At 46.7% G+C, this 20,357-nt stretch overlaps 2 protein-coding genes across 3 annotated transcripts in view; one reads left to right on the plus strand and one right to left on the minus strand.

Moving 5' to 3' along the window:
* The first annotated feature begins 444 nt into the window (after nt 1-444).
* GDF1 (growth differentiation factor 1) lies at nt 445-4,901 on the plus strand. The gene is made up of 2 exons (XM_084826083.1): nt 445-727; nt 4,024-4,901. The coding sequence occupies exons 1-2, from the start codon at nt 445-447 to the stop codon at nt 4,830-4,832; spliced, it is 1,092 nt and encodes a 363-aa protein (XP_084682209.1). The 3' UTR covers nt 4,833-4,901.
* A 6,759-nt stretch (nt 4,902-11,660) lies between these two features.
* Nucleotides 11,661-20,357, minus strand: part of UPF1 (UPF1 RNA helicase and ATPase) — a 29,833-nt gene continuing 21,136 nt past the window's right edge. The window contains exons 17-24 of one of the 2 annotated variants that reach the window (XM_084826075.1): nt 19,510-19,666; nt 18,406-18,548; nt 17,436-17,610; nt 16,158-16,239; nt 15,308-15,469; nt 14,014-14,231; nt 13,073-13,192; nt 11,661-12,058 (exon numbers count right to left, since the gene is read on the minus strand). In XM_084826075.1, coding sequence (XP_084682201.1) covers nt 13,076-13,192; nt 14,014-14,231; nt 15,308-15,469; nt 16,158-16,239; nt 17,436-17,610; nt 18,406-18,548; nt 19,510-19,666 — 1,054 coding nt within the window. In that variant the 3' untranslated portion in view covers nt 11,661-12,058; nt 13,073-13,075. Of the gene's footprint in view, nt 12,059-13,072; nt 13,193-14,013; nt 14,232-15,307; nt 15,470-16,157; nt 16,240-17,435; nt 17,640-18,405; nt 18,549-19,509; nt 19,667-20,357 lie in introns of both variants that reach the window. The other variant, XR_014786498.1, reaches the window with a different exon arrangement.

The following is a 20,357-nucleotide window of genomic DNA, read 5'->3' on the forward strand; positions in this document are numbered from 1 at the left end:
TCTACAACAGACTGTCACAAATAATTTCCTCCGGAAATTGTTACTGTTAGAATGTCTTTCCCACAGGGCTTCCCTGAACGGGGCACTAGGAAGATCTCACCTGGCCTGGGAGTTGTCCTCAGTGCAGGGGAAGGAAGGGTTAACTGGTTTTGCCCATCACCCAGGCTTCAGGGATGGATTTCTGGCCATGTTATGTGAGCTCCCAAAGATCAAAGACACTCATTATCCAATCAACCCTTATCAACCGAGTCCTCCTCCACCCCTTCTCCTCTTGCTGGTTAGTCTCCCCACCCAAAAAAAGAAGAGTCGTTTTCCCCCCCTCCCATCTTTTCCTCTCCAAGGAATTGAGCAGGACACCCCACCAGCGGCTCTACCTTTTGTCCGCAAAAGAAACTCCTTCCTCAAGAGCCTCCCATTTAGATCTTTTCTTTTAAGCAAAGAAAAATGGGACCTTTGCACCTCCAGCTCAGTTTGGGCTTTCTTGGGATGTTTTGGGCCTTCTTGGCAAGAGGGACGGATATGCAACTGCAGGAAACTTTGCTTTTAAAGTCTCTGGGGTTGAGGGCCAGACCCAGACCCAAATCGCCTGGGCCGGTCCCTCCTGTGTTGTGGAAGATGTTCCAAAAAAGAACCAACTCTTTGCCGGCTGAGAAAGACTCCAAGGGTTGGTGTTGGGTCGAAGAGTTTAATATACCTGGAAATATCATTCGTGTCTTCCCTGACCAAGGTATGGTTAAAGTTTTGGGGGAGCTATCTTATTTCTGATTTGGGAAACTTGTGTCTTCATCCATTAATTTAACGAATGCATTTTACTGGTATGTTGTTGTTTTAAAGTTACAGCCTGCATTGCTTTCTAAAAGAAGCTCAAAGCAGCATGCAAAATACAAGTTTATAAAGATGAGCATTAAAAATCAGTTCCAATGACTGAGATCAGTTTTATACAATAAAACTATTGGTTGTATCCAATGTTACTCCTACTTAAAGTAGACCCATTGAAATGAATGGGGCTTCAGACTCGCATTGAATACAACCCCAACAGCAGGATAAGAACGAATTTGGCATAATCTATTGATTAGGTGTCTTCATAGCCACTCTTTAACCAAAGCTCTTCAAGCAGCTTTCAAAACTAGACCAGTAAAACAATTAAAGCCACACTTACAAACACTTAAGATAACAATAAAGCTGCAATAAAACAAATGGCAGCAAAGCAGAATAAATAATTACTGGTAGAGAAACCACTTTCGTAGTGCAATCTAATACATGTCTACTCAAAAGTCCCATTGAATTCAATGGGGTTTGTGCTAAATGTATACAGGATTGCAGCTTTGGGGTGGTATCCAGTTTTAATCCTACTGAGAGTAGATCCATTGAAATGAATGGTACTTAAGTTAGACTAACATTGCATACAACGGTACAACCCCAAGTCCTCGGTAATATTACTATGAGTGTGGATGATGTTAGCAGAAAGAAAGATGTTGATGTAGTACATCGGGGTTTTGTAGAGGTTCATAAGCAAAAACAAAAAGATCTCAGCCCCAAGGAGTTTACAAATGACAATAAAAAAGATAACAGTAGAGTGGAGGGAGGAGCTGCGGTATGAAATGCAAGTAGATGCCCATAATTCTGATTCCAGCTGGTTAAAGCAATCAGATTTGGCACAAATATGATTATTGATAGGATTCTGAAGTGTTTCTTCCTTTGGGACCTGCTTTATGGAACCGTCAGATCAACAAAAGATGGAAATCTAAGGCTGCAATTCTATACCCACTTACCTTGGAGTAAGCCCCATTGAACGCAATACGATTTACTTTTGAGTAGACACAGGATTGTGCTGCAAGCCCACTAGCTAAATTTCAGAATCCCTTTGCACTTGCCAATTTCTGCTTTTGCAAGCTTTGCATTTAACACGTTCTTGTTCTTTCTTTCGTTTTCTTTTAAACTGGGGGGGAGGGGGCCGCGGGCCAGGTGATACTTGCCTGAATAGATCTGGGAAATTTCTTAGGGCTGCTTCAGAGAGAGTATTGAAACACCAACCTACAAAATGTAGGAAGAACCACCTCTTCCCATTATTAGAACCAATTATTTTAGTCATCGTTTATCTGACGTTCTATTAAAGCTACAATCCTATGCACACTTACCTGGGAGAAAGTCCAGTTGAACTCGGTGGAGTTGTAGACATTCCTAGGGTGATCTGCAAATACTCCTTTTTCTACTTTGCATCTCTTCTTACCATTTTTTTTCCATTGTCTTACACTGTTTTGCAGATGGATTGAAGTACTAATCCCCGTTTATTAATTTCTCACTCCTTTTGATTTACTAATGTATGAATATTAATCTCTCGCATTTATTAACTATCATACATATTACACTTGTGTGTACTTTAAAATATTTTTTAAAACACACACACACATTCTGCCCTGTTGTAAGAATTAAAAGTTGATATGAGTGCAGATCAATAGTGAAATACAAATCCATTTTCAAGGAAAAATAGGCCACCTCTGTCCATTGTCTGGGTTTTCCCTGTTTGTATAAATAATAAAAAATGCTTCCCACCCCAATCCCTGCATTTGGCCATCCATTAACAGGGCTTGTCCTATTCCGGATGCAAAAGAACAGAGCCTTTTATCGCCTCATTTCACCTGTCTGCAGCCTTGTGCACACAGAAAAGGTTGCCAACTGACCAGGAAAACTCCACCTGCGCTGCTCATGGGCTTTTAAGTAATTTGAGCTGCAGTAATAGAATGGTGAGATTTCTCATGCCCTTGATCAGCATTACTGCTTGCTAAAGGTCTGCAAATCCAGCTGTTCTTAAAGGCATAGCTGTAGTCCTTAGACTGGAGCATGCAGAAAGTCCCAGGTTTAATCTCCATTTAAAAAGGGGATTTGGGGGAACAGGACTAGAAAAAGTCATTTCTCTGCTTAAAGCAGGGGTGGGCAGATGTGCAAAATCTACTTTGGGGTTGTTTTTACTAGAACTGCAAGATCCACCAACTGGAGCCTAGTGCAAAAAACATGCTTGGAATGGAAGCATTTTCAGCCCAGGAATTGGTTTTGAGTACCAAAACTGGATGGAACTCACAGTCTTTCAAAAGAAAGATCTGCTCCTGATTGCCCCAAATTTTCTTCATTTCAGCAGGATAATTTAGGGCAAGGGAGAAGAAATAATTTTGTGGCTGCTGTTGTTAAACAAGTGGGAGTCAGAGCTGGGGCAAATCATCCAGAGATTTAATAATAGATCTAAATTTACTTTCTGCCACCTCGGAGAATTGCTAGCAGAGATCACGCTCAGTTAAATGCTCAGTGAACCTCAGTGTAGACAGCTATGTGTTCAGCTCCCTGCACATAGAAAGCTAACATGCTAAGAGGCTGATTAGCGTGTCAAACTAAGATTGGGGAGACCTGGGTTCAAGTCTCCACTCAGCTATGAAGATTGCTCAGTGACCTTGGGCTGAGAACTCTCCCTTTCTCTCAGATTAGCCTATCTCAGAGGGCTGCTGTGAAATATGAGATAGGAGGTCAACTGCCCTCAACTCCTCAGTGGAAGAGTGTGATGAATATATAAATATCAATATGCTCAAATTAGAGGTGTTAAGGACAATGTCAGTTTACAAGGTCTTAAGATTCAGATTGATGGTTCTGTTCCTGTTTTGAAACTATTTGAATAAATCAGTAATTATCTGGTTTCTGCTGGCCAGCGCCACATGCCTGATTTACTCCTCCCCACCCTCAGATTGGATGGCAGAATGTGCTTTCCTGTGCTAGGCAGCAGGCACAGAATCAGAGAGATGTTCTCATGCTGTTACTCTGCCTAGCCAGCTGCCCTTGCTCAGCCCCCAAGCAAGCTGATATCTGGCTCACCTCAAGCAGCTTGCAGTGCTCCGTAATCAAAAAGAAAATGTCGCAGTTATTTTAGTAATGCTCAATACATGAACATGAGTTGTTTAGCATCCCTGTCTGGTGGACACAGCCTGACCCAGTTAATATTCCTGTTTCACTATTTGTTCATTTTGGCTTCCATTCTAGGTGGCTATGTTCACAGAGAGGAGGCCCAGAGCTGGTTATGTCTCCAAAAGCGGCTGTATTTTAACCTCTCCGCCCTGGACGAAGGGGAGGTGCTGACGATGGCCCAGTTGGAGATCAAATTCAGCCACAATCTGTACCATGCCTCAGGCCCAGTTCACTCCTTTGAGCTGAGCCTCTACAGAGCTTCCCAGATTGCCTTGGAGGGCATGTCCAGTCACTCATACAGCCGCAAGCTCTTGGCAGAGCAATCCTTTGCCCACTTGCACAAGTCGTTCGTCTTCGATCTGACCAAGGTGGCAAAGGAGTGGCGAGCACACAGCAGGAATCTGGGCCTGATCCTTGAAATCGGTGCCCCTGCTTTGCCCGACCGGAGCCTCTGCTCCAGCGTAGATTCCTTCCTCGAGACCTCCCTGCTGGTGGTCTCCCTCGCCCCAGAACAGTGCAAAAGCACCAGGAAGAAGCGCAGCGCTTACTACGTGCCGGTCACGGGCGGGAACATTTGCAAGGCTCGGCGGTTGTACATCAGCTTCAGCGACGTGGGTTGGGAGAACTGGATTATCGCCCCGCAAGGTTATATGGCCAACTACTGCCTGGGGGAGTGCCCCTTCCCACTGACTGAGGAGCTCAACAGCACCAATCACGCCATCCTGCAAACCATCGTCCACTCCCTCGACCCTGAGGGGACGCCCCAGCCCTGCTGCGTCCCAGTGCGCCTGTCGCCCATCTCCATCCTGTACTACGACAACAACGACAACGTGGTGTTGAGGCATTACGAGGACATGGTGGTGGACGAATGTGGTTGCCGGTAAGGGGGAAGTTGCGTTCCCCTAGCAGTTTTGGCAGACACCAACAAGACTCACTTTGATCTGCTATCACTTGGACACTCATGCAAAAATGCCAACCCCTTCCCTCTGCATTAAGAGCAACCAAGTGGTCAAGCTGTGCCCCTTTGGTTCGTGATCCTCTTGCATGTGGCTAGCTAGATTTCTGCATAACCGTGGATTACTGATTGCTTAAAAATAATTCAGAATCCTTTTGTCAATCAACTCCTGCTCAGCATTTGGCAGAGCCACGTTCAAATATTTGGGGAGAGGGTGTTTCAATTGTCTTTTACTTTGTCATGTGTTCATTTTGAAATATGGCCCTGTGGCTGTTCTTGAGTATATTCCTTGGACAGAGACCTATTGAGAGCTGGGGACGCTGCTTTTGCAATGCTCCGTGCCTTTTAAACCTGCACCTTGGTGTCTTCTGGTGGAGAGATTTTAAAAATTGGTTTGTTATAATTAAAATAGACAATAAAAAAATAAGTGGGGTCTCAGCTTCCCTTTATTGCTAGGCTGTAATTCCTGTGCACACTTTTCCTGTGAATAAGTCATGTTGGAACTGGGTCAGACGCTAACTTCATTTAGCTTGGCCTCTCATTTCCAACCGGGGGCAGCCTTTTTTTCTGTAAACCCATACACATGAAAGGCTAGAGGGAGGGGGCAGTTGGCTATGCTGTGTTTCTCTGAGCACCACCCATTTGCCTTCTGTGAAATTGGCATTTGATTGTGCTTTGCAGGGGCAGGGTGGGCACTATGTGATTTGGCATTTGGGGCTCTGAGGCTGATGCTGCCTTGTACTCAGTATCTTGACCAAGTTACTTGCGTTATCGCAATTTAGGAAGGACACCCCAGGAGTAGCTTCTTTTGCCCTCACCAGCTATTTTTGCATGTTCCAAGGCCAACCTCAGAACTTGGGAACAAGTGCTAGCTCACAGGTCAGATGTTGAGGATGAAGCGGTGTTGATGGGACAGGAAAGATGTGTTGATAGGGCAACTGAGGCACAGTTGTTTTCTGAACACTGCATACACTGAGCCTGCTACAGCATATTCTTCAACTGTCCTCCTCACAATGGCCAGATGGCTGCCCTTGCTAAACAGTCATGTCCCTATTTTTTTGCTGCCTTGTTCAAGCACTGTTAGTGGGAGTTTTAAGCATGATCTGACAGGAGGGAGGTGTTCAGTAAGTAAAATGCCTCAGTGAGGAATGGATGCATCTTGTCTGTAGTGCACATGGGCTATAATGCAGGTGCGCATGAACATAGAGGCATGTCCCCCACTTCATAAATTGCTCTGGCTGCAGACTACTTTGAACAGCTGAACAATCCATGTCTTTAACCAAAAGACCAATCACCCCCTTGGGCTCTTAAATGGCTGGAGGACAGGCTACTGCAAGAGTAAACATCCTTGCAGACAGCTCTTCTATTATAGATGGGAAGAGAGGCGGTGGTGAGGCAAGTGCTACAAAGCAAGGCCTCACACAAATCTTTAGGAAAGTCTCTGTACCTGTGAAAGCAACTAGGCCCCAGTAACACTGCTGTAGCATGCACCTAAGCCAGTTCCTGGGAGTAGACGTCAGGGTAGACATATCTCACTACATATCTGGGTTAAGACTGTAGAAGAGAAAGCTACAGCTGGCAAAATATATAATTTAAAGCAAGTAGGAGACCATCAGTGTCCAGCTTTGTTGTTGTTGTTTGTTCGTTCAGTCGCTTCCGACTCTTCGTGACTTCATGGACCAGCCCACGCTAGAGCTTCCTGTCGGCCGTCACCACCCCCAGCTCCCCCAAGGTCGAGTCCGTCACCTCCAGAATATCATCCATCTACCTTGCCCTTGGTCAGCCCCTTGTCCTTTTGCCTTCCACTTTCCCTAGCATCAGCATCTTCTCCAGGGTATCCTGTCTTCTCATGATGTGGCCAAAGTGCTTCAGTTTTGCCTTTAATGTCATTCCCTCAAGTGAGCAGTCTGGCTTTACTTCCTGGAGTATGGACTGGTTTGATCTTCTTGCAGTCCAAGGCACTCTCAGAATTTTCCTCCAGCACCACAGTTCAAAAGCATCCATCTTCCTTCGCTCAGCCTTCCTTATGGTCCAGCTCTTGCAGCCATAGGTTACTACGGGGAATACCATTGCTTTAACTATGCGGACCTTTGTTGTCAGTGTGATGTCTCTGCTCTTCACTATTTTATCAAGATTTGTCACTGCTGTCCTCCCAAGAAGTAAACGTCTTCTGATTTCCTGGCTGCAGTCAGCGTCTGCAGTAATCTTGGCGCCTAGAAAGACAAAAGTCTGTCACTGCCTCCACGTTTTCTCCTTCTACTTGCCAGTTCTCAATCAAGCTGGTTGCCATAATCTTGGTTTTTTTGAGGTTTAACTGCAACCCAGCTTTTGCACTTTCTTCTTTCACCTTCGCCATGAGGTTCCTCAGCTCCTCCTTGCTTTCAGACATCAAAGTGGTATCATCTGCATATCAGAGATTGTTAATGTTTCTTCCAGCGATTTTAACTCCAGCCTTGGCTTCATCAAGCCCAGCACGTCGCATGATGTGTTCTGCGTACAGGTTGAATAGGTAGGTTGAGAGTATACAACCCTGCCGTACTCCTTTCTCAACCTTAAACCAGTCCGTTGATCCGTGGTCTGTTCTTACCATTGCTACTTGGTTGTTATACAGATTCCTCAGGAGGCAGACAAGATGACTCGGTATCCCCATACCACCAAGAACTTGCCACGGTTTGTTATTATCCACACAGTCAAAGGCTTTAGAATAGTCAATAAAACAGAAATAGATGTTTTTCTGAAACTCCCTGGCTTTCTCCATTATCCAGCGGATATTGGCAATTTGGTCTCTAGTTCCTCTGCCTTTTCTAAACCCAGCTTGTACATCTGGCAATTCTCGTTCCATGAATTGCTGAAGTCTACCTTGCAAGATCTTGAGCATTACCTTACTGGCATGTGGAAAAAGTGCCACTGTTCGATAGTTTGAACATTCTTTGGTGCTTCCCTTTTTTTGGTATGGGGCTATAAGTTGATTTTTTAGCTCCAGCTTTACAAGGCTCTTAAATTCAGTTATAATCTGACCACAATAAGAAACAGGAATGCTAAAGGAGGGCTGCCCTTTTGTTCAAATTCAGCTTCCAAAGGATCTCTGTGGTCATTAAAATGAAAGGCAAAGTTTCTAGCCCTCATGGATGGCAAAGAATGTACCTGAAAGTTTACAGGTAACATCACAGATGGCAGAGGAGCAGCTAACCAAGACTTGGTTTACATATGCAGAAGACTGCACTACTTCAGATGGGGAGTGGGGGAGAGAGAGGTTTAATTTTTGAATGTTCCACATTAAAAAACTCTACAGGGCAGCAGGTTCTACTACGCCCCTTTACCAACTGTTTTGTATATTACAAGAGCAATCAAAAAAGTGATCATGCAGTGCTTTACGTGTAGCGGGAGGCAAAATGGCTAGCAGAGGTACATTTTGCTCCTGGCCACCACTTCAGAAAGAACAGAATCCAATTATGCATAACTGATATGCTGATTAATAGGGATCAATGCCAAGTTCTGCACCTAGGAAAAAGAAACCAAATGCACAGTTACAAGATGGGGGATACGTGGCTCAACCACACTACAAGCGAGAAGGATCTTGGAATTGTTGTCGATCACAAGCTGAAGATGAGCCAACAATGTGATGTGGCTGCAAAAAAGGCCAATGCTCTTTTGGGCTGCATTCATAGAAGCATCGCTTCCAAATCCCGGGAAGTACTAGTTCCCCTCTACTCAGCACTGGTTAGGCCGCCTCTGGAGTACTGTGTCCAGTTCTGGGCACCACACTTGAAGAAGGATGCAGACAAACTGGAGAGTGTTCAGAGGAGGGCAACAAAGATGATCAGGGGACTGGAAACAAAGCCCTATGAAGAGAGACTGAAAGAACTGGGCATGTTTAGCCTTGAGAAGAGAAGACTGTGGGGAGATATGATAGCGCTCTTCAAGGACTTGAAAGGCTGCCCCAGAGAGGAAGGCTAGGATCTCTTCTTGGTCATTCCAGAGTGCAGGACACGGAAGAATGGGCTCAAGTTACAGGAAGCCAGATTCCGGCTGAACATCAGGAGAAACTTCCTGAGTGTTAGAGCAATACAAAAATGGAACCGATGACCTAGGGAGGTGGTGGGCTCTCCCACACTGGAGGCCTTCAAGACGAGGCTGGACAGCCATCTGTCCGGGATGCTCTGACTTGGATTTCTGCATTGAGCAGGGGGTTGGACTCGATGGCCTTGTAGGCCCCTTTCAACCCTACTATTCTATGATTCTATGATACAGCTTGCAGAATCTAGTCCCCCTGCTGTGCCCTCTAAGCACAATACAAAGCAGTACAATAAAGAACCCAAGACTGACTGGTTCATTTGTTTCTATATGTATGCATTATTTGTTAGCCATTTTGAGTGCTATTTGCAGAAAGGTGACATGGAAGCTTTCTTAAGACATTTGAAGGGAGTAAGTGGACAAGATGAAGACATACATACCTAAAAAAAAAGTATCTTCTAACCTGTGTTAAGAGAGCTTGCAGGTTTACACAGCCAGGCATACAAGGTAGAGGGGTGTGTGTAGTGAACAAGCTGAATGTCATTATCAAAATATAAGCTCCCAGAGACTGAATGCAAGAGCTCTTTATTAATTTGATGACAAAACAGATTTTAAAACAGAGACAGAAAAAAAATAAAAAAATCTTAACACCGTGCTAGCACTGATGTTTTCGTGGGTTTTATGTAAAAACTCAGAATTGTATAACTGCTACAAAGTGGGTGGGGGAAGTAATCCAACACAAAAGCAGAGGCAAGCAGCGTTAACTAGTGAAATATGAGGAGGGGGTCGGGAGAAATCAGGGAAGCAGTAGAAGGAGGGAGCTACATTACTCAGTGGATTGCATTACACAAAAAGGGTAATTTAAACACTTAAAGTCTAGCTCAAAAATCTATGCAGCCACACAGCCTACCCAAGGGGGGTGGGGGTGGAGTAAGTTGAGGAACAGCCCTCGAGCAGCCTGAATAAATAAGAGTCCATCTTTTAGGCAGGAAGGTGGCCTGCATCCTCTTTTCCTTACACATGGTAGAAATCTAAATTCTGGAGATCTTTTTCCAGTTAATGAGAATGGTTAGAGGTTCTCATTGCATGTGCTACACCCCTCCCAATTCTGCAGCTGTAAGTGGAGGCCTGATGGATTCTAGGAGGGGCAAAAGAGGTCTAGTACACTTCTTGCACAACAGCAATGCAGGGTTTTTTTTGGGGGGGAAGGAACTGGATAGATTTTGAAATTTCTAAATAAAAAGGCGAGGGGTTCTCTTAAGTACATTTATGTAAGTTGCCTTGAGTTCCTCAACACTCACAGAAAGTTAAAACAGATGCTTAGAGCCCTTTGATCAGAAAAAGCTAACTTAATTCATAAGTTTTTAAAAACCACGACTAGGAGGTTGGTCAAACTGTCTCAAGAGAGGTAAAGGGCATTAGCACGTTAATGAGATCATCTTAGGGGGGAGAAAAAAAACAAGCAAACAGCAGGGAACAGGCATAGCTCCCCCCCCCAAAAAAAAGTTTTGATGCAGATAAAAATGTTTCCTGCTGTTAGCACAATCGGGATGGTGGGGGTAGTGGAAGGTGCCCTTTCCCAGTCTGACTCCAAGCTGTAGTTCGGAGGAGCCTGCCAGAGGGATACGCTCCCCACCGTGGTCTCTAGCTTTGTTTAAGCTTCTGGTACTCAACTCATTCCACCATCCCCTGCTGTATGTAAAACACACAATCAAAACAATACCCCCACCCCAAAACTATGCTCCAAGGATTACATCCCTCTATCAGCGGCCACCTTCCAAGACCGGCCTGCTCTTCTCCCTGCCCCGGCCCACCCCTACCCAACCTGCCTCAATGTATCTTTAGAGTCTTTACTTCAAAACCAATATAATCCCCAGTTTCCACTACTGTTTCCCCAGTGTCGGTGGGAGCTAACAAAGAGCAGCCCAGCCCCAGAGTCCTTTTTCCTATTGGGCTGAAGGGCACAGATACCCGATCTCCCTTTTGTGAAGCATATGGGATGTCTTACAGAAAAGGAAAAAAAAAAAAACTTGCCGTCACACAGAGCCAAGCCCAGGCAGTAGCCGATTAAAGCAGACAATGCATTTTTTCACCCTCCACCATCTCACCCTCGGGATGCCCCGGGTTCCTTGCTGACTGCTATCCTCCCTTGGAAGAAGAGGCCAATTGACTGAAATTACACTGAAAAGATCTTAAAATGATTGGTGCTCTAATTTAGGCATTAAACTGTGTGTATATATATATATACACAGTTTAATGCCATATATATATATATATATATATATATATATATATATATATATTCTCAGAGCAAGGATTTCCCTCCCCCAGGTCCACTACTAAGATTTCAGAGACAAACTCCTAAAAAAATATCCAGTGCTTCTTTGAAAGAATCTCTTTTTAAAAAGGAAAAAAGGAACCACCCCATCTTGTCGCAAGAAGCCCATTCAGAACATGGGTGAGGCCACACGTGAGGCTTAAAGCTGGATTCTGGACAGCAAAACCTCATCTCAGAGTCGGGTACCAGCCAGCTGGCTTCCCACAAGCTTGGAGGAGTATCTCCTCTCGGATGATGCGCTTGATCCTGAATAGGCCAACGTGCTAGGGTTTTTTTTGAAAAAAGGAAAAACAAAAAAGAGATCGGTACATGAACAACTCTGAGATGGGTTTTTTTTTCTCACCCTGCCCTGCTCTGAAAAGTGAAGCCCTGCTCACAATGAGAATGGAATGAACTGAATCTTGCTTCTAAGGCCCTTCTCTCTCGCTTTCATTCTCTCAGTGTGTGTGTTGACGGCGGGGGGGGGGCAGGGAACTCCGCTGACCACTCAGTTCTTCCGGGGCGAGTTGGCTCCCCCACAGCGAGGCGCAGTCGGTCCTCCAGTGCTCTCTTCCCATCTCTGGTCAGTCTCCTTGTCTCAGTGAGCTAGCAGTGGGCTCTCTCTCTTTCGCTCTCTCTCGCGCTCTCTTCTTTCTCCACTCCGTTGGTTTCGCTCTCTTCTCTACCTCTCTCTCCTGTTGCTCTCACAGAGTTGCTTCAGTTTTAGCAGTGGAAAACAGGTATCCATTTTATTTTATTTTTATTACCCAGAATAAAATGCTGTTGAACTAAGCTCCACACAAGCTTAGCTCGTCTCCTTCAACCTAAATAAAAGAGGAAAAGAATGCTATTAATGTTGCAACGCTGGGGATACTGCTGGCGGAGAGTTTATGAGCACAAGAACCCATCATAAATGGCTCAACAGCCATAACCAGGAGATCTGGGATAGCTTATAGCTTTTGCTGCTATAAACAGCCTAGAAAGCTACGCCCAGTGGATAGATGAGGCATTTCAGCACCACACCATGAAACTTGTCACCACTCACAATATGACCCATTAACACAGGACTTTTCTTATTGCCAGACAGATCCCCAAAGCAGCTCAAACAGAACATGAGGAGGCCGCCTTTCTCCTCTTTGTCCCCAGCATCTAGTCCTCAGAGGTAACTGGCTCTGCCTGGGGGCTCCATCCAGCTATGACGGCCAGCTGCATCGATGCTGATCCTCCATGAATTTGTCTAACCCTTTTTTAAGCACCAAAGCCAGCAGCTGTCGCACCTTGTGACAGTGAGTTCCACAAGGTAACAGTGCCTTGGGCAAACCAGTGATTCCATTTGTTACACCTGAACCTACTGCCAGTCAGTTTCACAGGGGACCTCCAAATTCTGATGCTTTAAAAATGACGGGTTTGGGGTGGCAGCAGCTTTTTTTTCCCAGTGAAGGACTAGGGCAGACAGAAAGTAGATTTCATTCCTAAAGCATCAGGGACAAGGCGTCTTTATCCAGAACACCCTGGTCCTTTCTCGCAGGCCCCTCAGCCCCCACTCCCGCCTCTTCCACTTCTACTGCTGGGTTAGAAAGCCCTGTTCTGGCAGGCCCAAGCACCCACCCCAAAATAGCAAGAAGAGAATAAGGCATCTAAATCAGCTGCGCATGTTTGGAATAAAAACTAATACAGCTCCAGTGCCAACGTTTTTATTTGGTTGGGCTTTTTTAGCGCAGTCCTCAGGCCCTATTTAATAGGACAAGAGGGGCCGCTTGGGTGTTCAACGCAAAAGATGCTGAGGGAACTGCCAAGCTGTCCTCCCCCTGCCACTTCCATCCTCCGAACCGCCTTACGCTCTAATACTGTGACAGTCCCGTCACTCCATGTTGATACGCGCGCTCCCCCTGGTAGGTCGAATCCTGCGACAGGGCCACGTCGATCTGAGATTTAAACTCGTCACCAAGATAACTATCCTGAAAGGGGGGGGGGGGGGAGGAAAAAAAGAGAATTTTCCTGTTAAGTGACGTTTTTCATCTAAGAGGGCCTGTTGGGCCATGTGGCAGGGTATGTAGATGGAAAAATACAAATACACACTATTTTTCATTTACATTCTTCTTTTTTGATCAAAGCAACTTTCAAAAATAAAAATAAATATTTTTTTAAAAAGCAATACATAAAACAAGTAAAAACAAGAAAAGGAGCAATAACACTTAGAAGCAGCAATCACAAAAATCTCTTAAAAACAGCAGAATGATTCATCATTAAAGCCTGTTGAAGTAGAAACATCTTCAATAGATGTCTGAAAGCAGACAGGAAAGAAGCTGCCAGACCTCTACCGGGAGGGCACTCCATAGTTTTGGCCCCGTCTTTTGTCTCCACCTACTGTATGGCTTGGGGATCAGGGCCTCTGACCTTGATCTCAAAAGGTCAGGCAGCTTCAAATGGGAGGAGGCAACTCTTGAGGGAACCTGTCCCTGGGCCATTTAGGGCAGGGATAGGGAACACGTAGCCCTCCAGATGATGTTGGACTGCAATTCCCATCAGCCCTGGCCAGCAACCCAATGGTGAGGGGTGGCACTAGTTGTGGTCCAACAACACCTGGAGGACTATGCTTTCCCCACCCCTGGTTTAGGGCTTTAAAGGAGACACTAGCACTTCTTGAGGAACCCAGGAAAAATCAGACAGATATTATACAGCATGCCACCACCCAGGGTGCTGCAGAGGCCGGGGCATCGACCCATACGCAGCACCTGCCCTGGAGCCCCCCACCCCAAGCTGCTCAGGAGGCTGTTACCTGCGACAGTTCTGGCTGGGACAGGCCTGGCTGGCTCATCTGCGATGGTTGGCTCATGGAGATGTAGCCCTGAGTCAGTGGGCCCTGAGAGAACGGTTGGGAGACCACATCCTGGCTGGCCTGGCTATTGGGTAGGTTCGCCTGGCTAGCCCCTGGCATCCCAAAACGGTTCTTCTGGCGCCCGCCACGGCCAGTCTTGCCTTTCAAGTTCCCACGTCCTGCAAGAGCAACCAGATTTCAACACGCAGAAGGAAGACACGCATTCAGCAGGAGCGCATCCACTGCAGCAGCTAGCCTGCATCCAATGGAGAAAGCTCAGGCAAGATACATGATGGGGCAGAGGACATTTGTGGACAGACTCGCTCAAGCTCTCCAATCTGGGGATCCACCTCCACAGAATGGGAAAACATACACAAGACTGGGAGATCAAAGGCTCCATCTCATCCAGCATTCGGCTCCCAATCCTGGCCAGCTAGAGGACGCCCCTGGGAAGCTCACCAACAGGGCATTCACACAAGACGTCCCCTTCCACTTGTCTCCAGAAGAAAGAATTCTGGAGAGTCCTGCCTCCCAAACACTGCAGCTACCCAAAGCTAACTGCTGTTGACTGTCAATTCACAGAGGACAGGGTCAAACATACAGACTGATTAAATAAGGAAACTGATTAAGTATACTGAATCAATTCCTATTAACTCGTTTAGTTATTGGTTCCCAGCGGCTACGCCGGCTGGTAATGATGGGCATTGCAGTCCAACACATCTGCAGAGCACCAGGTTGGGCCAGGCTGCCTTAAGACAATGACATGGCTTCCCCTGCCACTGTAGATGTCTAAAGGGAGGGCAGGAAATGTATGTGGCCTTGCAAGCAGATTTAAGGAGCAGGAGCTGCAGAAGAACACAGCCACTGTGGAGTCGGCGAAACCAGAACTGGGTGGAGTCTCTGCCAATGGAAATGGAAAGGCCTACAAGTATTTTCAGGGCTCTTCCTATGGAGCAGGGTTCTATCTCAGAATAACTTCCTCCACTGAGGGAGACTAGGGCATGCTCTTCCACCAACACCCAATGTGGAATGCTTTGCATTACTGGCATGTATGCAGATCTAGACAGCTATACTTGCTGAGGTTTTAAGAGCAACATCCAACATCAAATATGTGCCACTATTGGGGGGGGGAAATAAGCAAACTCCCCCCCCCCCCCGCTCCTTTACGGTTCCTTCTTTCTGCCCTGCACACTTAGCATTTCAGTGGTCGCACAACATAAGCCCGCGAAGCACTTGTGAGGGCAGAGCATCCTACCAGCAGCTGGCCCGTTGGCCTGTCCAAAATACCCTGGTGGCGGCATGGGAGGCATCACCAAGTTGAATGGGATGGGGATGTTCATGGCAGTGACGTGACTCGGCCCGGCACTGATCATCCCGATCTGATCGTGGGTCTGGAAATACATGTTGGAGGGCCGGCCTGGGGAGAGGGAGAGGGAGAGTTTGCGAGGGATCCAGCGACATCCAAGAAACAGAATCACAGGATAAGATGGCAGCCGCGAGGCATTAGTTTTTCCTCAGGCCTTTCAACCCGCCACAGATACAGATCTGCCTCCTAACTTCTGGCCTTTTAAATGGCTAAAGGAAATACTTTTGTAATACTCCACTCTCTGCTGTCAAGGCTTACTATGCAGTCACCTATGGGATTCATCTTATTGAGCAGTATGGAACAAAGATGAGCGGAAAACCCCAGAGCAGGATGAGCTGCTTCCCCAACCCCCCATGCAAGAGAAAGGCTGTGACTGGAATAGAATCACAGAATAGTAGGGTTGAAGGGGCCTACAAGACCATCGAGTCCAACCTCCTGCTCAATGGAGGAATCCAAGTCAGAGCATCCCCGACAGATGGCTGTCCAGCCTCATCCTGAATGCCTCCAGTGTGGAAGGGCCCACCACCTCCCTAGGGAATCAGTTCCATTGTCGTATTGCTCTAACAGTCAGGAAGTTTTCCCTGGTGTTCAGCCAGAATCTGGCTTCCTGGAACTTGAGCCCATTATTCCATGTCCAGTGGGTGCTTTGCTTCCCCTAGTCAACCAACCTAACTATTCATGGCTCTGCAATCAGGGTAACTTTTGTTTTGATTGGAGGAGAGTTCCCAAGATCTCTTACTTTGGCTGCTACGGTCATATACTGATCCAGGGATAATAGCTTCACGGGCGTCATACATCGCAGTTGTCATGAACCGGGCTCCCTAGGACAGGGGGACAAATCAAGACTTACAGAGAGGAAAGAAAGATGATGTCATATGCAGTTATCACCCATGACATAGGAAGCTTGTAGTAAGAAACAAATTGCAAAAAGAAGTGGGTGTCCACCTCCATAAATCACCTTTCCAGCGGAGCTTGCACACGTGTTTCTGTAGATAGTATAACAGGGTGGCTAACAGAGTGAGCTATGAATCAGGGAGTTCCCAGTTTGAATCTTACCTCTACCATGAACATATCAGGTTGCTTTAGGGAAGGCACTGTCATTCTAGTGAGCTCCCCCGCCCCCCATGAGATAATACTGAGTTACCTTACAGGATTGCTGTAAGGATTACAAGGTGATATGTAGTCCTTTAAAATTTAGAGTATTCTATGTAAAAGATTCTGGTTTCTGCCATCTGGGGCCAGGATATCTGAAGAACTGCCTCCTTCTGCATGCACCTGCCCTTTAGTTGTGGTCATCCTCAGAGGCCTTGCTCCACATTCCGCCACCACGAGAAGTGTAGATAGTGGGGACAGGAGACAGGGCTTTTCCAGTGGTGGCACCCCCTGTCGTGGAACTTTTCTTTGTCATCTTTTAGTCAGGTGGCCAAAGTATTTCTGTTCCACCAAGCATCTAGCACATTTCAGTCTTGCCTATTGTGGACTCATTTTTGGCTGTTTTTATCTTGGCTTGTTTAACTACACCCTGTTGTTTTTTTATTATTATAAACCACTTTGCAGGGGGAGGAGCTTTTATAGCTGAAAGGCAGTGTGCAAAACAACAAAAAATACTTTATAATTGAGTTTAACTGGTCATGTTTGGGGGTGGGAACGCCAAAGTCAGGTTGACTCATGAGATCCCTTTGAAGTCTTTGTCTCCCTGCCACTTTGTCACTCACCCAAGCCGTGCAGGTGGTGGTGGTGGAGTGGTAATCTGCTTGGCAACAAAGACCTGTGCAAGTGACCCCCAAAAGCTGTAGAAGATACTGGGCAAGATGGACCAATGGTTTGACTCCGCATACGGCTGTTTATTAAGTTTACCCTCCACAGGTGGAGCCCCAGTGTGCTGAGGGCCACTTCACTCCACCAATTCTGTAATGCCCCCTTTAGAAGGGGAGGCAGGCTGAGGGTCTCTAGCCCCGCTCCTCCTCCTCCCTGCTGAGTGCGCAGATGCGCAAACAGGCCCAGGCGTGGCACTCACGGGGTTGATGGTGTTGACCAGCTTCCGAGGCTTGCTGAACTGCATGAGGCTCTCGCGGAGGTTGTTCAGGGGCCCCTCAACCAGCACCTTTTGCTCCTTGTAGTAGTTCAGGAGGTGATTCCAGAGGGGCTGCTTGGAGAGCGCCTTTGGGTTGCCGACAATGATGACGCCGTACCTGAGGAGTCAACCGCAAAGCCCTGCAGCCTGGCAAAGTGGGAAACTGGCTGGCTCTTGCCCAGACACAGCTGCTCCCTGCCAGCAATACTGCCTGAAGGACCACCTACTCCGGTATGAGCCTGTATATTATGTCCCTTATCCAATGCCCTTCTCCAGATCCCCTCCTTTTTGAAGTCAGGCAGGGGATGGCGGAAGAGAGGGCCTTACCAGTTGTGGCAGGCTGTATATGCCTGGCACCCACACTGATGTTTTCAGTGCCTGGCAAAGACCCTATTTGCCTAGGTCTTCCTATCTAAATTCCTATCTAAGCAGACCATCTAAATTGGCTTTAATCTCATGGCGCTGTAGTTTCTGCTTACTTTATTCTGTGTGTGTATTTCTGATGGGTCACTACTTTTATTTTGGTTGTCTGATTTTTAAGGCAGTCTCACAGCTGCCAACCAAAGAAGAGTGTGCAACTTTTCATATTTAAATAAAGGCACACAGAGTTAATGGCTAGTGACCTGTGGAATACAGTTAAATTCTTAATTCAATATACTTCCAAACATCTGTGCAAGGACAGTCCACACAAGGTGACTCGTTGATCACTGGCTGAGCTCTTTGTAGCCTGCACCAATAACAACAACAGCCTGAACTCAGAGCCGGTGAAGACCATTGTTTTTCTACCCAGCAACAAGGGCCAGAAATGCAATGTTAAGTGACCAGGAATTGGAACTTCTTAACTGGAGAGAAGCAAAAGGCTCTATGGGACTGGCACCGATTGCTGACTTGCACTGGAAGGCTCCTTCTGTACCTTGCTCTGGTGAGAGCTACGTTGAGACGCCTGGGGTCATTCAGAAAGCCAATTCCTTGGTGTTCATTGGCTCTGACACAGGACAGGATAATGAAGTCTTTCTCTCGTCCTTGGAAAGCATCAACACTGGCAATTTCCACTTCCTGAAAAAGAGGGCGGGGGAGGGAGAACAGAGAAAAGAGTCCAGCTATAGCAAGTTCTAATCCCTCCCCCAAGATACCATATTCTCCTTCAGAAGGAGTGGGGTTATCCAGGAGTGAGTCACTTCGCCCCATTTGATTGAGAGAGGTAGTTCTGACTCCCAGAATCAATTGTTCAAAACAGTTCTGAGTCCTAAGGATGATCTTCTGTCTCATCCTCACTGTATGGTGGTTTGGGGGTGGGTGGGGTTAATTTTTTATCCATTTAAAATTTTACCGTTACAGAAATTCATGTTTTCTTGGGTGCCAAGTTGTTGTTTTTATTCAGCTGCATGACATCCTGAAAGTGAGGGAGGCTCAGAGCACAAAATCACCTGCACAGCCCTACCTCTAACACAAGTACAAGCAGCCCACGGCCAAAGAATTCTCTTTAGTCTGTACATCTCAGTAATTCCAGAGAGAGTCCATACAGTTTTAGTGGACAGGGCAGATTTCCCCAACCTGGTGCCCTCCAGAGGCACTGAAGACTACAACTCCAGTGGAGGCTGATGTGAGTTGAGCGGGGAATCCACTCTGGTTTTGAGTTGGAATGAGTCAGAACTCTAAAGGAGCTATCCAAGGTGAATAGGTCCTTTAGAGTTCCAACTGGTTCCGACTGAAACCCGGAACGGATTCACTACCCCACTGGCATTGGAGCCACCAGTCTCCACTGCACAACTCCCAGAATCCACAAGTCAGCAGGCTGGACATTCAGCAGGTTAACATTCACAGTATCTGATGTTTCTTTTCTGTATTATGCCATACCCTGCTCTTCACGACATGGCAGTGGTTAGGTTTCTGTGCCTTCAAGCAGAATATTTGTAAATACAGGTGTGGTTGCTCTGAACCAAGTGCAGAGACCAGCAGGTTTTACGCCAACATAGACGACACAGGAAACTCAGAAAGCATGCGGGGAATGCCATACCTGGTAAAGCTTGGTATGCAAAGAGCCGCTGAACTGCATGTACTGCACCAGGTAGGAGCGCTGGCCCTCATAGGGAGTGATTATGCCGATCTGATCCGGTTTTGCACCAGCCTTCAGCAGCTTGGTGGTGATCTTCTCCACATTCGCAGCCTCCGTTCTGTAGGACACAGAAGGGTGGGGAAGAGAGGAATCAGTCTCTCCGTGGGCCCTCGTTTAAGCAGAAGTAGACAGGCAGCAGAATATGAGGCCAGAGCCCTCCCAGGCTTCCCCGGATGGCCACCTGCTCCTTTTCCCTGATGGTCTAGCGGTTTCCCAGCTTTTGCATGATCCCCCCCCCCATTCTAAAATGCTGAAATGCCTTTCCTAAGGCTTAACTGCAGGCAGTAAGAGCGTTACGTTACCTACAATATGCAGGTCTTTTTGTTGTTTTGGCCCCACTCCTTTTGTACTTGGCCCCCCGCTGGAATGTGGCCCCCGAGAGCTTCTCCAAAATAGGATTAGGCCCTCAGGCTGAAAGAGGTTCAACACCCCTACTCTAACGTAACCTGCTTGCAACTCCAGTCAGTTCATTCAACACAATAAAGCTTTTCCAACGACCTAATTGATTCTGACCTCTCAGATTGTCAAAGCGTTTTTTTAAAAAATGACAAGCATAACTGGCGAGGGGTAGAGAAGACTGCACCCGTACAGTGCATTTCCTGATGTTACTGAGGCTGGAGTCATGTGCCTGAGCATGCGCAGAGCTGCCCAGGCATTGTAACCCCTGTAACTCGTGGCATCTTGACCCTTCTGAAGTTCCAGGCCATCTTCACTTGACCAAAGAGGAATTAAAGCAAATTTAACTGGGA

This window comes from Heloderma suspectum, chromosome Z (assembly GCF_057233095.1).
Source record: "Heloderma suspectum isolate Gila_16-S chromosome Z, 16-S_ref, whole genome shotgun sequence".
NCBI classification, from domain to species: Eukaryota; Metazoa; Chordata; class Lepidosauria; order Squamata; family Helodermatidae; genus Heloderma; species Heloderma suspectum.

What these genes read in the sequence shown, in the direction of transcription:
- GDF1 (XM_084826083.1), top strand. Translation starts at nt 445, where the DNA reads ATGGGACCTTTGCACCTCCAGCTCAGTTTGGGCTTTCTTGGGATGTTT. An exon ending in TCGTGTCTTCCCTGACCAAG is followed by an intron (nt 728 to 4,023) that starts GTATGGTTAAAG and finishes CTTCCATTCTAG; the next exon opens with GTGGCTATGTTCACAGAGAG.